Source organism: Cololabis saira, chromosome 22, assembly GCF_033807715.1.
Source record: "Cololabis saira isolate AMF1-May2022 chromosome 22, fColSai1.1, whole genome shotgun sequence".
NCBI lineage: Eukaryota > Metazoa > Chordata > Actinopteri > Beloniformes > Belonidae > Cololabis > Cololabis saira.
Window position 1 is genome coordinate 30,359,608 of NC_084608.1, and position 15,865 is coordinate 30,375,472.

At 49.8% G+C, this 15,865-nt stretch overlaps 1 protein-coding gene across 2 annotated transcripts in view; it reads right to left on the minus strand.

Annotated features, from left to right (window-relative positions):
- Positions 1-15,865, minus strand: part of LOC133422948 (NACHT, LRR and PYD domains-containing protein 12-like) — a 229,237-nt gene that overhangs the window by 150,326 nt on the left and 63,046 nt on the right. The window contains exon 14 of one of the 2 annotated variants that reach the window (XM_061713011.1): positions 7,278-7,451. The exons of the other annotated variant lie outside the window; for it this stretch is intronic. Within the exon in view, the coding sequence (XP_061568995.1) occupies positions 7,278-7,451 (174 nt within the window). The remainder of the gene's footprint in view (positions 1-7,277; positions 7,452-15,865) is intronic. 2 annotated transcript variants of the gene reach the window in all.

Genomic DNA, 15,865 nt, shown 5'->3' on the forward strand with positions numbered 1-15,865 from the left:
AAAATCTTTGAAAAATAGACTCAAAATGGTGCATTCTGGTGGTCTCAAAGCTCCATAATCACATCTTTTATCAATGCAAGAATACACACAAAAAAATCTGAATTTTTGCAAAGAATGATGCATTTTGATAACATAATAACATGCATTCATCATCATGGCTAATTCTTCATGCATGAATAAATCTTGAAATCAAGATAATTATATCTTAAACTTCTAAAATGGCCAGAATCCCCCTTTCACACCTAAATTAAATGACAAAACGACAAAAGACAAGCAGCTCCTTGTCTTTCAGAACTGTGGTGTGGAACTCCGAACAGAGCTCAAAGTTCAATGATGAGGAGCTCACTTCATGAGCTCCACTGAGCAAAGCAAGATATTTTAAGCCTTTATTTTTTATAATTTTGATTATTTAATTCTTTATTGATTTAATAAAATATTCAAATTTTTTGAGATTTTTTATTTGGGGTTTTCATAAGCTGTGGGCCATAATCATCAAAATTATAACAAATAAAGGCTTGAAATATCTCACTTTGCATGTAGTGGGAAATAATATATTTGTTTCACCTTTAGTTGAATTTACTGAAACTAATTAAGTTTAGCAATATATTCTAATTTCTGACCTTCACCTGTATATTATGACCAATAAATAAGAGCATAATATATGTCCCGTATCACACCATATCAAGCTCAGGGGATGATTCAGGTATGAGGAACTCTGCAACAGATGCCTGGTTCCTCTGGGATGTTATATTACGTTTGTGGAGGTTCCTGCAGCATGCTGTCTGACACACCTCCAGGAGACCTCTGTTTCCTCTTTTAGGACGAGGTGGGGTGTCTGGAGCCTGGAGACATCTTGACTTGACTTTTTTTTTGTTTAAAGCCGCGCGTGTCGGTGCAGTCAGCAGCAGTGAGAGGTAAAGGCTGATTTATGGTCTGCGTCAGACCAACGCAGAACCTACGCCGTACATTGCGCGTTGCCGCGTACCCTACGGCGTAGGCTCTGCGTCGATTTAACGCGGAACCATAACTGAGGCTTAACGAGGCAACGGAGCGCAAAAAGGGTTCCGTATTGGTTCAATACGGAACGCAACTTTTAATTCCCAATTAGGTAACAATTCCGTATTTCAAGGGGCGGGTGGCAAGCCCATACTCATCTCTGCACAGCCTACCTGCAACACAGCAGTGCTGCTGCTTTTTTGTCCCGCTGCAAAAATGTGTTTTAAATTGAGCTGCCGGCTCCTCTTCATTTCTGCTGCTGCCGCGTCCTGGCTGTCTGTCTGTGAAGGCTGATCTATGGTACTGCGTTAAATCGATGCAGAACCTACACCGTAACCCTACTTTTTTATTTTTTTCCCCCCCGTTCCTCGGAAACCGCCGACATTTTTTGCTGAGACCAAAATCCGCGGAATTCCGCGGATCCGCGGAAGAATCTGATGCCTGAAAAAATACAAAGTTTTGGCACAAAGGCTTGGCCTGCTTGTGGGCGAGTGGAGGGGGGCACATTAAAAGAAGATAAAAGATAAAAGATATAAGGCGAAGAACTAAAGAAAAAGTGGCCTTTAATAAAACTTGTGCAACCATTTTTAAAATAGCATGCAGCAGAATAAAGACTCTCTCTCTGCGTATTCTTTGATTTTGGATGTCGCCTCCTTGCCACAATAACAGCAGCAGCAGATTAGCACCTTCCTTTCGAACGTATTAAATACAGACGCAATCACAATACGCGCAATTACTTTCAGGCTTGGTAAATCTCACTGCGTGTGTAAATGAACATATTTTCATTTTCCCCTCCTAGTATTTAGGATTTCTGGCGGTTACGCCCCATATTGATTATTCATCAGGGCAAAAGTACTAAATGGATTGCGTGCGCTATTCTGCGGATTTCAGAGACGCAGTCGTCTTTGCACGCCGTTAGTAGATCAGCTCGCACATTGGTTTGCGGGTGCTGTCAAGTTTGCACAGGTTTTTACGCACGCAAACCTTTAGTAAATCAGGCCCTAACAGTAGTTTCTGTGTTAAAGATGAATACTTGATGTCTTCCACAACTACTTTTCCACATGGGGTCGTCCAGGGGTGAATCCTCGGCCCTCCTTTGTTTGCTCTTTACCTCCTCCCCCTCGGCTGTTTTTAGGAAACTGCCCCGGCGTTGATGTCACTGCCTTAATGACATCAACGCCGGGCTCGCCGCCGCCGCCCCCCCCCCCCCCCCCCCAGCAGATCAGCAGCATTGTTCAGAAAGGTTTTTCATATCTCACCTCAACATATCTCATCAAGACCTGACTTGGAGGAATGAATTTACGCTTTTATCACAGCTCATCTACTGTAATATCCTGTATGTACGTAGGCATCAGCAAGACCTCTCTGGCCCGTTTGCAGCTTGTGCAGAACTCTGCTGCTGCTTGTTAACTTAGACCCGTGGGCACGAGCACATCACTCCCATCCTACTGCCCTTCACTGGCTCCTTGTGCACTACAGAATTAATTTTAAGCTTTTGTTTTTTTAAATCTCTTTCAAAACACACTTTTATTCCTTTCCTTTTAACGCACTGTGATCTTATCTTGTATGGCACCTTAGAATGCACCTGCTGTGAACCTGTTGTTATATTTTCGGTCTGTTTGTGTTCTTTTACGTCTTGTTTAACTTATTTTCTTGACCTACTTTGTTGTAAATGTAAAGCACTTTGGCTCCCCCTGTGGTTTTTAAAACCGGTGGTACAAATAAAGTTGATTGATTGAAACCCCCGATCTGTCCAAGAAAGACTAAATTAAGATGATCAACGATGAACTAAATCCAAACAGCAGAGAAAAGGAACTTTATAATAATTTGAACATTTCTAAAAGTTCCCAGTTAATTCTACTTTGTTCAGATGTTTTATTCCAGGTTCAGACACATCTCTGGTTCTTCGTTGTTCCTGTCTGAGACATTCAAATGTTCAGTTTTTATGTCAAATCAGAAGAGGAAGTTTAGGAAGAAACAAACTGTTGGAGGACTAAAGCAGAAAAGAAGAAACCAGAGCAGTAAGATGGTCAGTGTGGATCAGCAGGAGATCAGCCTGATGTCTGCAGGTTAGTGTCAACACAACTTTCACATCAGATTCATCTGAACACACAACTAAAACATGTCTGACCCCAAAGTCTCCAGTCCGCAGTCTGGACTCTCCAGGAAACAGCACAGATGTTTCACTCCTGAATCCTGCAGGTCGTTCAGACTCAGGTGCAGATGTTTCAGATGGGAGGGGTTGGACTTCAGAGCTGAGACCAGAGAAGAACAGCTGATCTCTGACAACCTGCAGCTCTTCAACCTGAACAAAGACACCAGAGTAGAAGAAACTTTAGGTTATTTACATAACCCCGGTTCTCTGAGTAATATGAGTGAGATGTCTCACTATGGGATGCATGCCCCGCTGCAGACCTCAGAAGCATTAATCTCATTACACCAATCCTGATTGGCTGGTGAAACGTGTCCGTCCGCCGCAGGTAGCACCACCTACCTTAAATATCCCGTGTGGATGACACCATGTCATTCAAGATAAGCACCTCTTCTCACTCGCCCAAGCAAGAAGGGTTGTCTGGTGAGATATCTCACTCATATCACTGAGAGAACCAGGGTTTTGTCAATAACCTAAAGTTCTCTTTCATAATATTTCGCTCAATGTCTCACTATGGGATATGGTTGCTCCCGTATTGCCAGACAAGCTTATCCAGCATCCACGAACAGGGACAAAGGACCAGAAGCGCACGTGCCGCGCACGGAGCGGAGACGTCCAGTATATAGAAAAGGACAAAAGTGAGAGGCGAGGACCAACTCGCCGCAGCACAGATGTCCTGAACAGAAACTCCCCTGAATAAGAACCAGGTTGCTGCCAGGCTCCGAGTCCAGTCCACACGCAAGCCCACAGGCGGCTGCAAACCCTGACTCATATAAGTAGAAGCAGTCGCCTCCAGCAGCCGGTGGGAGGGGCGCTGCTTTGTAACAGTCTCCCCGTATGAGGACCAGCCCAGGAGACAGCTGATGGCTCCTCCTGAAACCCCTCGTCCTGTCCATTGTGCGCACCGCACGGACTGGACATAATGCATGCCACCCCAGCTCCCCTGGTGGGGCAGCAAAACCACGAGGTCCAGGGGAGAACATGAACCACCACCTTAGGCACAAATGCCGGGTTGGGCTTCAAAATCCTCCTCACATCCCCCAGAAAAAGCTGAGCGCATGACGGCTGCATTGAAAGCACGTGGATGTTCCTGGGATCCACCATCTCCCGGGACCTGAAGTGGACCACCCACATCAACTCCGTCCGGAAGATGGCTCAGCAAAGGTTGTGCTTCCTACGGCAGCTAAGGAAGTTTAACCTGCCACAGCAGCTGCTGATCACCTTTTACTCTGCCATCATCCAGTCTGTTCTCTGCTCTTCCATCACTGTCTGGTTTGGATCAGCCACCAAACTGGACAGGCACAGACTGCAACGGACAATCAGGTCTGCAGAGAGGATAGTTGGGACTAACCTCCCATCTATCCAGGACCTGTACCGGTCCAGGACCAAGAAACGGGCAGGTCGAATCTCTGCAGACCCCTCACACCCGGGACACCGCCTGTTCCAACTCCTCCCCTCTGGACGGCGCTACAGAGCTCTGTGCGCCAGAACCTCCAGACACAGGGACAGTTTCTTCCCGCAAGCGGTTGCTCTGATGAACTCTCACAAATAACAGTCTCAGAGTAACCAAACACGTGCAATAAAAAAATCATCTAGCACCCTCTTTAATAATCATGTCTGCCTCACTCTGCTGCACCTCTCACTTTTGTATTTCTTTTGTATAATTTTTTTCTTGTATTTTTGTATAATTTGTCTGTTAAAATTGTAAATAGGTTATACTTATTCTTATTCAGAACTGTCCTTCTCACTACCTCAAACTGCTGCACCTTTAAAATGTTTATACTGTACATAGAAATACCACATTTGTTTATTGTCTATTTGTTTATTGTTTATTTTTAATACCAAAGAGCGAAATTACCGGAGTCAAATTCCTTGTTGGACAATGTTCGAACCTGGCCAATAAAGCTGTTTCTGATCTGATGTCACAAACTCGCTTAGCCGAAGCCAGCGCCAGCAACAACACGGCCTTCAGAGACACGTGTTCCACGTCTGCCCCCTCCAGGGGCTCAAAGGGGGCCCTTAAGCCCCTCCCGAACCACAGCCAGATCCCATGGTGGTACCGGTGGTCTGGACACAGGGAGATGCCTGCGTGCTCCTTCAGAAAACAGCAAACCAGCGGGTGCTGGCTCGCTGTTTCCTTCCCAAAGCTCACGTGACAGCCGGCGATAGCTGCAAGTAAAATCAACCGTGGAGAAGGCTTTCCATTTGTCAACCAGGTCCTGCAAGAAGGACAATATCACTCCTGCTGGACACGGAGAAAGAATGTGTCCATTTCTGTGACAGCATCCCTCAAACAGCCTCCACTTCGAGTCATCCAGGGACCTGGTGGAGGAGGCTGCAGCACCAAGTACAGAGCTGACCACCCGCTGTGAAAAGCCCACAGCTGATACTGGAGCCACTCAGGGGCCGAGCCCACACGAGCTCTGGGGGGCGAAAGACCCTCCCTGCCCCTGCAGCAGGTCCCTGCGCAGTGGGAGCTGCCAGGGCCGAGCTCACAGCAACTGATATCTCTCCTCCAGCCGATGCGTCTCTGGCCAGCGGAGCTTCCAACATCAGTGCATGGCCCTGCTGCCTCCCTCTGGACAGAGTGGGGGCATCAGGGCCAGTGGAGGGGAAGCATACAGACGCCGCCAGCATGTGCAACTGACGGGAGCGTAATCCCCCCTGGCGGTTGATGTCCGCCACCGTCCTTATATTGTCCGTCCTCAGCAGGACATGATGACCCATGAGAGACGGAATGAACGGTTTCAGGGAGAGAAACCGCTGATGGTTCCAGAAATGTATGTGTGACTGCCGGAGGTCCAACTGCAGCGGCCCTCACAGATCGGCCCGTGTGAATTCTGCCCCGACCTGTCAGGCTTCGTCCGTGGTGACCACCTTCCTGGACAGGACGGACCCCATGGGACCCCGTGGGTCAGAGAAGACGGGACTCGCCAGTGACGCTGTGAGCAGGGAAAGGACATTGAGCGCTCTGGCTGAAAGCGCAGCAGCCTCGTACGGCGTTCCAGTCGGGGCTGACTGAAGACGGTCAGACTTGGATATAAGGCCGGGGCTCCTGGAGGACACTGCTGACAGCCGGCTGCCTGGAAGCTGCGCTGCAACCAGTGGCTCCATGGGAGGCGTGCGGAGCAGCCCCAGGCTCTCCATGGCCTGGCAGTGGAGGGATGAGGCCCCGGGAACTGGGCTCCTGCTGCTGAGAGGGCGTCTCTCCGTGAGCCGCCACCTCATCCAGCAGCTCTGGGAGATGGGGAGAAGTTGCTTCGTTGCGCTCTAGGCCGAGGTTAACTTGTTCCCGCCGTAGCGGGATGTGGGGGTCTCAGCTACGACAGCAGGCCAGGGGACGGCAGCCGGGCAGCAGTGTTTGCAGGCATCCAGCATGTCCGAGCTGGGGAGGGGAGAAGTTGGTGTGCTGCTCACATCTCCATCCCCAGAGGCGACGGAGGCTGCGGGCTGTGCAGCCCGAGCCAGAGTGATGAAGAGGTCGTCCTCTGATGTGAGGAGGTCCGAGGTGCCTTCTTCATTGTCCCCATAGTCCAGTTCCAGGACGTCTTCCTCCTGCGGGGCGGGGGTGGAGTTGGGAGCCCCAGCCCACGCTAACCTCCGGTTCCTCCACCAAGGTGGGAGAAAGGAGCTGCTGTTCTAACACTCGGTACGGGAGCAGCCGTAGTGAGGCGTCGTGACGGTGCAAACCGAGCCGTGGAGGGCGAGGCTAGCACAACATCCGATCTGGTGTGACCGACGAAGCAGATAAAAACATCCAAGGCTCGTTAGCGCCCGGCGACAGAAGCTAGTAAGATCTGTCTGCGTACATTTCAGCTAACAAGCCTAGAATGCGAGTTAAGCTCAGAGTGAGAAGAGGAGGTTGAATGATGTGGTGTCATCCACACGGGATATTTAAGGTAGGTGGTGCTACCTGCGGCGGACAGACACGTTTCACCAGCTGATCAGGATTGGTGTAATGAGATTAATGCAGCGGGGCATCCCATAGTGAGACATTGAGCAAATTATTATGAAAGAGAGTAAGATGTTCAGTGTGGATCTGCAGGAGATCAGCCTGATGTCTGCAGGTTAGTGTCAACACAACTTTCACACCAGATTCATCTGAACAAAAAACTAAAACATGTCTGACCTCAGAGTCTCCAGTCTGCAGTCTGGACTCTCCAGGAAACCACACAGATGTTTCACTCCTGAATCCTGCAGCTGGTTCAGACTCAGGTCCAGATGTTTCAGATGGGAGGGGTTGGACTTCAGAGCTGAGACCAGAGAAGAGCAGCTGATCTCTGACACCCAGCAGTTCTCCAACCTGAATAAAGAATAAAAGATGTGAGCTGAAGCCACCAGGATGCAGGTTCCAACAGTCCAACAGAACCAGTGAATCAATATTCACGACATCATGCTACTGCTCCAATAAAGACGTCAAGGGCGTAGGTTTGCATAGGGACGGTAGGGACATAACACTACCAACTTTTCAGGGGCCTCAAATTGTCCCCACCAACTTTTAAGCAACCTTATTTGCATTATATAATGAGTTCAGATATATAAGTAATTTAGATTGTCTTCCCAAATGTTGTAAGGGTAGAATTGACCCTACCATTATTAAGTGAATTATTTTCATTATGTTCAGATTTACATTTACCCCTTTTCACTTGCTGAATGTGCCGGTACATTTTTTTTTCCTCAAGCGCACGTTTGATTGGCTGATGACCCCCCCCCCACACACACACACACACACACTCCCGCACACTCACACAGCCCCGACAGAAATCATACCGCCCCCTTCGAATAGAAGGAATATTAGGAGTTTTTTTCAGCCAGCAGCAGCAACAGCAGCCACTGTAAGTAATGTAAAAAGACGTCAGTGCAGTGTTGTGGAGATGGGGAACAGGAACACGCCACTCATTTTGCCACTGAAAGTCCGACCTGCATCGGAGTTAGCATAACATTAAACTGTGTAAACTTGCTAACCTGCAAAACTCGAGTAGGAAGCTGCTTAGAGAGAAGCAGGCCCGGTTCTACAAGGGTGCATAAGCATGCATTGCGCCCTCAGTTTATGTGTTTGCATGCTTAGTTGAAAAGACGGAAAAAAAAACTGACAAGTGCGCGCGCGTTAAGGCTGATTTATGGTTCTGCGTTAAATCGACGCAGACCCTACGGCGTAGGGTACGCGGCGACATGCACCTACGCCGTAGGCTCTGCGTTGATGTAACGCGGAACCATAAATCAGCCTTCAGTGTACGTCACTCATCTACGTCCAGCGCGCAGTTACAGTACTGGGGGAGAGAAAAATTAAGGGGAGAGAAAAAATAGATAAGAACTCAAACCCCCTTCTCCCCAATTTTCATTTGTATTTTATTTATGTGGTCTTAAAGCAGCCCAAAAGAGCTTTCATTTTTTGTTGAGTTTGGCTGGACAAAAGCAGTAGTGTTTAACCTGAAGGAAGGTTCCATTTTTATTTATTTTTCTTTTTTCAGTTATATTTAATTTATTTATTTAGACAGACAATGTTGAGTGTTCTTAAGACAAATGTTTATTATTTGCATTCTGGATAGTTAAGAGATTATTAATAAGTTTGTATTTATTGTGTATGTTAATATAATTTATAATATAAATAATATAAATATAATATATAATATAATATAAATATAATATAAATATAAATATAATCACAAGCCTATCATGAAGAAGAAAAGACCAAGGACCGTTACGTCGCCCGGATCGGCGTCACCGGGGCCCCGCCCTGGAGCCAGGCCTGGGGTTGGGGCTCGTAGGCGAGCGCCTGGTGGCCGGGTCTTTGCCCGTGGGACCCGGCCGGGCCTAGCCCGAAACGGCGACGCGGGTCCGCCTTCCCGTAGGCCCACCACCCGCAGGAAGGACCATGGCAGGCCGGTGCATTGTGGGCTGGGTAGCAGTCGTGGCGGGGTGCCTCGACGACCCAATCCCTGGACATCAACCCTCACAGTGGGGACATGGAATGTCACCTCGCTGGGGGGGAAGGAGCCGGAGCTTGTGCGTGAGGTTGAGAGATACCGGCTAGAGATAGTCGGGCTCACCTCCACACATAGCTTGGGCTCTGGAACCCAGCTCCTTGAAGGGGGCTGGACCCTCCACTACTCTGGAGTTGCCCAGGGTGAGAGGCGGCGGACTGGTGTGGGCTTGGTTATAGCCCCCCAGCTCAGCCGCCATGTGTTGGAGTTCACCCCGGTGAACGAGAGGGTCGCTTCCCTGCGCCTTCGGGTCGGGGATAGGTCTCTCACTGTTGTTTGTGCCTACGGGCCGAACAGCAGTGGGGAGTACCCGGCCTTCTTGGAGTCCCTGGGAGGAGTACTTGATAGTGCTCCAACTGGGGACTCCATTGTTCTACTGGGGGACTTCAACGCTCACGTGGGTAATGACAGTGATACCTGGAGAGGCGTGATTGGGAGGAACGGCCTCCCCGATCTGAACCCGAGCGGTGTTTTGTTGTTGGACTTCTGTGCGAGTCACAGTTTGTCCATCACGAACACCATGTTCAGGCATAAGGGTGTCCATCAGTGCACGTGGCACCAGAACACCCTAGGCCGGAGGTCAATGATCGACTTTGTTGTCGTTTCATCTGACCTTCGGCCGCATGTCTTGGACACTCGGGTGAAGAGAGGGGCTGAGCTGTCAACTGATCACCACCTGGTGGTGAGTTGGATGCGCTGGCGGAGGAGGAGGTTGGACAGACCGGGCAGACCCAAACGGATTGTGAGGGTCTGTTGGGAACATCTGGCCGAGCCCTCTGTCAGGGACATCTTCAACTCCCACCTCCGGGAGAGCTTCTCTCGGACCCCGGGGGAGGCGGGGGACATCGAGTCCGAGTGGACCATGTTCTCTGCCTCCATTGTCAACGCGGCGGCTCGAAGCTGTGGACGCAAGGTCTCCGGTGCCGGTCGTGGCGGCAATCCTAGAACCCGGTGGTGGACACCGGAAGTACAGGATGCCGTCAGACTGAAGAAGGAGTCCTACCGGGCTATGTTGGCCGGTGGGACTCCTGACGCAGTAGATAGGTACCGGCAGGCCAAGCGGGCCGCGGCTCGGGCAGTCTTGGAGGCAAAAACTCGGGTCTGGGAGGAGTTCGGGGAGGCCATGGAGGAGGACATTCGGTCGGCCTCGAGGAAATCCTGGAGGACCGTTCGGCGCCTCAGAAGGGGGAAGCAGTACTCTGCCGGCACCATTTACGGTGTGGGTGGGGAGCTGTTGACCGCGACTGGGGACATTGTCAGACGGTGGAAGGAATACTTTGAGGATCTCCTTAACCCGACTGACATGCCTTCCACTGAGGAAGCAGAGGGTTGGGGCTCGGAGGCGTGCTCATCCATCACCCAAGCCGAGGTCACCGAGGTGGTTCGTAAGCTCCTCGGTGGCCGGGCACCGGGGGTGGATGAGATTCGCCCTGAGTACCTCAAGTCTCTGGATGTCGTAGGGCTGTCTTGGTTGACACGCCTCTGCGACATTGCATGGAGGAAGGGGACAGTACCGCTGGGGTGGCAAACCGGGGTGGTGGTCCCTCTGTTTAAAAAGGGGGACCGGAGAGTGTGTTCCAACTACAGGGGGATCACACTTCTCAGCCTCCCGGGGAAAGTCTACGCCAGGGTACTGGAGAGGAGATTACGGCCGATAGTCGAACCTCGGATTCAGGAGGAACAATGCGGTTTTCGTCCCGGTCGTGGAACACTGGACCAGCTCTATACCCTCCGCAGGGTGCTCGAGGGTTCATGGGAATTTGCCCAACCAGTCTACATGTGTTTTGTGGATCTGGAGAAGGCATTTGACCGTGTCCCACGTGCCATTCTGTGGGGGGTGCTGAGTGAGTATGGAGTCCGGGGCCCTCTACTAAGGGCTGTCCGGTCTCTGTATGATCGAAGCAGGAGTCTGGTTCGCATTGCCGGCAGTAAGTCAGACTTGTTCCCAGTGCATGTTGGACTCCGGCAGGGCTGCCCTTTGTCACCGGTCCTGTTCATAATTTTTATGGACAGGATTTCTAGGCGCAGCCAGGGGCCGGAGGGGATCCGGTTTGGGGACCTCAGGATTTCATCTCTGCTTTTTGCAGATGATGTTGTCCTGTTGGCTTCATCAGACCGGGACCTCCAGCATGTGCTGGGGCGGTTTGCGGCCGAGTGCGATGCGGCAGGGATGAGAATCAGCACCTCCAAGACCGAGGCCATGGTTCTCGACTGGAAAAGGGTGGCATGCCTTCTCCAGGTGGGTGGAGAAGTCCTGCCTCAGGTGGAGGAGTTCAAGTATCTCGGGATCTTGTTCACGAGTGAGGGAACAATGGAGCGTGAGATTGACAGACGGATCGGTGCAGCGTCCGCAGTAATGCGGTCGATGTACTGGACCGTCGTGGTGAAGAGGGAGCTGAGTCGAAAGGCAAAGCTCTCGATTTACCGGTCAATCTACGCCCCTACCCTCACCTATGGTCATGAACTTTGGGTAGTGACCGAAAGGACAAGATCGCGGATACAAGCGGCCGAGATGAGTTTCCTCCGCAGGGTGGCTGGACGCTCCCTTAGAGATAGGGTGAGGAGTTCGGTCACCCGGGAGGAGCTCGGAGTCGAGCCGCTGCTCCTCCACATTGAGAGGAGTCAGCTGAGGTGGCTTGGGCATCTGTACCGGATGCCTCCTGGACGCCTCCCTAGGGAGGTGTTCCAGGCATGTCCCACCGGGAGGAGACCCCGGGGAAGACCCAGGACACGCTGGAGAGACTATGTCTCTCGGCTGGCCTGGGAACGCCTCGGACTCCCCCCGGAAGAGCTGGAGGAAGTGTCTGGGGTGAGGGAAGTCTGGGCATCCCTGCTGAGGCTGCTGCCCCCGCGACCCGGTAACGGATGAAGCGGGAGAAGATGAGTGAGTGAGTGAGTTAATATAATTTAAGTTATGTTCAAATATTGCAATTCAAATTGCTAATAAAATCCTGGAATATTCTGGAAGTTTTCAAATTGTTTCTTTAATAGTTTTTGAAAACAAAGGTTTGAATCGAACCGCATATCAGGTGAACCAATACACATGAAAGTTAGTATAAGTCAATACAGATTTATTTTGCATTGATCATTTAGCTGTGAGGTTAATCAACGTTTTGGAACAAGTTTGTCCTTATGAAACGATATGAAGAATCAGAATCAGAATTAGAAAACTGCCTGTTTATCCTTGTGACATTCTTTGACATACTCAGGAGGTTAAAACTGCTGACTTCCTGGTTGGTCAAATTAACCATTGTCTTTAGGTGCATCTGTTTCAAGACCCCCATCACATGCTCTAACAGATAACAGGGAAGCGACTTCCTGAGTTTTACCAAATATTGTCAAGTTTCCTGTCAGTTTTACCAATAAATAGCTTCCTGCAAGGGGAGGGTCTTTGGGAAGCATTTGCTGATGGGAGGTTCTGCCTCTGTCAGTATGCTCTCTCCCTCCTGCAGGAGTGCCTGAAAAATCATTCCACAAGTCTCTGTGTCTTTTCCTAAGTTATTAATTTATGTTGATGATTTAGGAACCTAACATTTGGTGCCAGAAACCCGGGAATCTCTCGAGCTGTGACGATTGGGGTGGCGTAGATTCAACGGGCCATCTAAATCTGTCGACAGCCGTTCCCGACTTCAGGGACGGGGCCAAGTTGATCTTGCGCTGTTCCGGAGTCCAGACGACGAGATTCCCGAGCCAGGGGAAAGCACTAGGAGACTAGTGAGAAGCCTCTTCTTAGGGTATTGATGTATTTTTGTGTAAAATACGAGTGAAAATTCTGTGTACAATAACCAAGAGGGTTAGCGAAAACGGTGTTTGGCGGGGTGGGGATGGGGACCCGATTTTTATGAAGGCATAGGGGCCTCTAAAAATACTAGCCTAAGAGCAGTGCGTAAGACCAACATCTAACTCGGTCGGGGACCAGCTTTTGAATGTCAGGGGACTTTAAAAGTACAGAATAACGAGAAGAGGTTTCTATTGGAATGATTTTTAATGGTTGTGTTTTATGTTTGTCTAATGTTTGTCTGATGTTTATGACAGGAAACTGTATGTTCAATGTGGGGTTTCCAAAATTGAGAGGCAAAATTTAAATTGCTCACTAAAAGATCAGGCTAAAACCAAACTGTTAAAAAAGAAAACTTGTGTCCTGAGAGAAACTTAAGAAAGAAAAATAACTGGCGAAAAATAGCAGAGGAGTGGTTAAGCTGAAATTTATGCCTAAATAATCTCTAAAAGATGCTTAATTGATGGGGAGACGTCCTCAAATTTAAAAATGGAGACAAGATCTTGCGAAATAATATAGGGAACTTAAAAAGAAGAAAATTGACTAATTTAAGACTAAAAGAAAAAAACTGATTAAATGTCCAAAACGGGACAAGGTTCTAACAGGAGAGAAAGAAAAAAGCAAGAAGAGTTGCGGACCTGTAAAAGAATCACTCACTCACTCACTCATCTTCTCCCGCTTATCCGTTCCCGGGTCGCGGGGGCAGCAGCCTCAGCAGGGATGCCCAGACTTCCCTCACCCCAGACACCTCCTCCAGCTCTTCCGGGGGGAGTCCGAGGCGTTCCCAGGCCAGCCGAGAGACATAGTCTCTCCAGCGTGTCCTGGGTCTTCCCCGGGGTCTCCTCCCGGTGGGACATGCCTGGAACACCTCCCTAGGGAGGCGTCCAGGAGGCATCCGGTACAGATGCCCAAGCCACCTCAGCTGACTCCTCTCAATGTGGAGGAGTAGCGGCTCGACTCCGAGCTCCTCCCGGGTGACCGAACTCCTCACCCTATCTCTAAGGGAGCGTCCAGCCACCCTGCGGAGGAAACTCATCTCGGCCGCTTGTATCCGCGATCTTGTCCTTTCGGTCACTACCCAAAGTTCATGACCATAGGTGAGGGTAGGGGCGTAGATTGACCGGTAAATCGAGAGCTTCGCCTTTCGACTCAGCTCCCTCTTTACCACGACGGTCCAGTACATCGACCGCATTACTGCGGACGCTGCACCGATCCGCCTGTCAATCTCACGCTCCATTGTTCCCTCACTCGTGAACAAGATCCCGAGATACTTGAACTCCTCCACCTGAGGCAGGACTTCTCCACCCACCCGGAGAAGGCATGCCACCCTTTTCCGGTCGAGAACCATGGCCTCGGTCTTGGAGGTGCTGATTCTCATCCCTGCCGCGTCGCACTCGGCCGCAAACCGCCCCAGCACATGCTGGAGGTCCCGGTCTGATGAAGCCAACAGGACAACATCATCTGCAAAAAGCAGAGATGAAATCCTGAGGTTCCCAAACCGGATCCCCTCCGGCCCCTGGCTGCGCCTAGAAATCCTGTCCATAAAAATTATGAACAGGACCGGTGACAAAGGGCAGCCCTGCCGGAGTCCAACATGCACCGGGAACAAGTCTGACTTACTGCCGGCAATGCGAACCAGACTCCTGCTTCGATCATACAGAGACCGGACAGCCCTTAGTAGAGGGCCCCGGACTCCATACTCACTCAGCACCCCCCACAGAATGGCACGAGGGACACGGTCAAATGCCTTCTCCAGATCCACAAAACACATGTAGACTGGTTGGGCAAATTCCCATGAACCCTCGAGCACCCTGCGGAGGGTATAGAGCTGGTCCAGTGTTCCACGACCGGGACGAAAACCGCATTGTTCCTCCTGAATCCGAGGTTCGACTATCGGCCGTAATCTCCTCTCCAGTACCCTGGCTGTAAAAGAATGTTAAAAAAAATATGGTTTTGATGGGGAATTGGAAAGAGATAGAAAAAGGTAAAGAAAGCTACGTGAAGTTGGGGAGAAGTGTGGGCTGCAGCAGGGTGTGACTCTGTGTGTGTGTGTGTGTGTGTGTGACAGGCTGCAGCTGTCTGTGTGTGTCTCTCTGTGTGTATGTGTGTGTGTGTGTCTGTGTGTGTGTGTGTGTGTGTGTGTGTGTGTGTGTGTGTGTGTGTGTGTGTGTGTGTGTGTGTGTGTGTGTGTGTGTGTGTGTGTGTGTGTGTGTGTGTGTGTGTGTGTGTGTGTGTGTAAAAGTTCTGCTGCACGTTTACGAAGAGCTGCATGAGATGACAGGCTTAGTGAAGCCTAAGAGGGATGTGTCTTCTCATTTGGAGACTATGGGCCCGATTTACTAAGATCCTAAATAAAGAGTACTAAATTGCGTGTGCACTGAAAAAGTTTGCGCGTGCTGTTTGCGTGTGGTCTGCGGGTGATCAACTAAGATTGCGTGCGCAATTGATAACAGGTGCAAACAGCAGTATTTAAATGAGGTGTTGCGTGTATTAGGGTTTGCGAGCGCAAACTCTGCGCCATGGAGAGTCTGGATGGAATGCACAGTCACAAGTCACAAGCGCAAAATGAAATTTGACGAGTTGGAGTTAGAGATATTAGTTGAAGAGGCAAATAAACACATTCATGAACTACAGCAAAGAAATGTAAACATTACCAAAAGAAACGCAATATCGGAGAAAACCTGCGATAGAATAAATGCAGTTGGTAACACAACAAACGGAAAAACGTCTGGTTTTTCATATTTCAATTTTAGGCACAGATCAAAAATACGAAATAGAAAAACGGGCCACAGGACTGAATTTGATTTTAATATTTAATTGGTCGGGTTTGCGTGACCCGGCGGTGCTCGGCATGATCTGAGGAGAAAAAGACAGACGCAGAGCTGGAGAGCGCTTTGATTCATCTATTTATGAGTTAAGTTTTTATTCAGATGTCCACAGTATATTGCAAATATT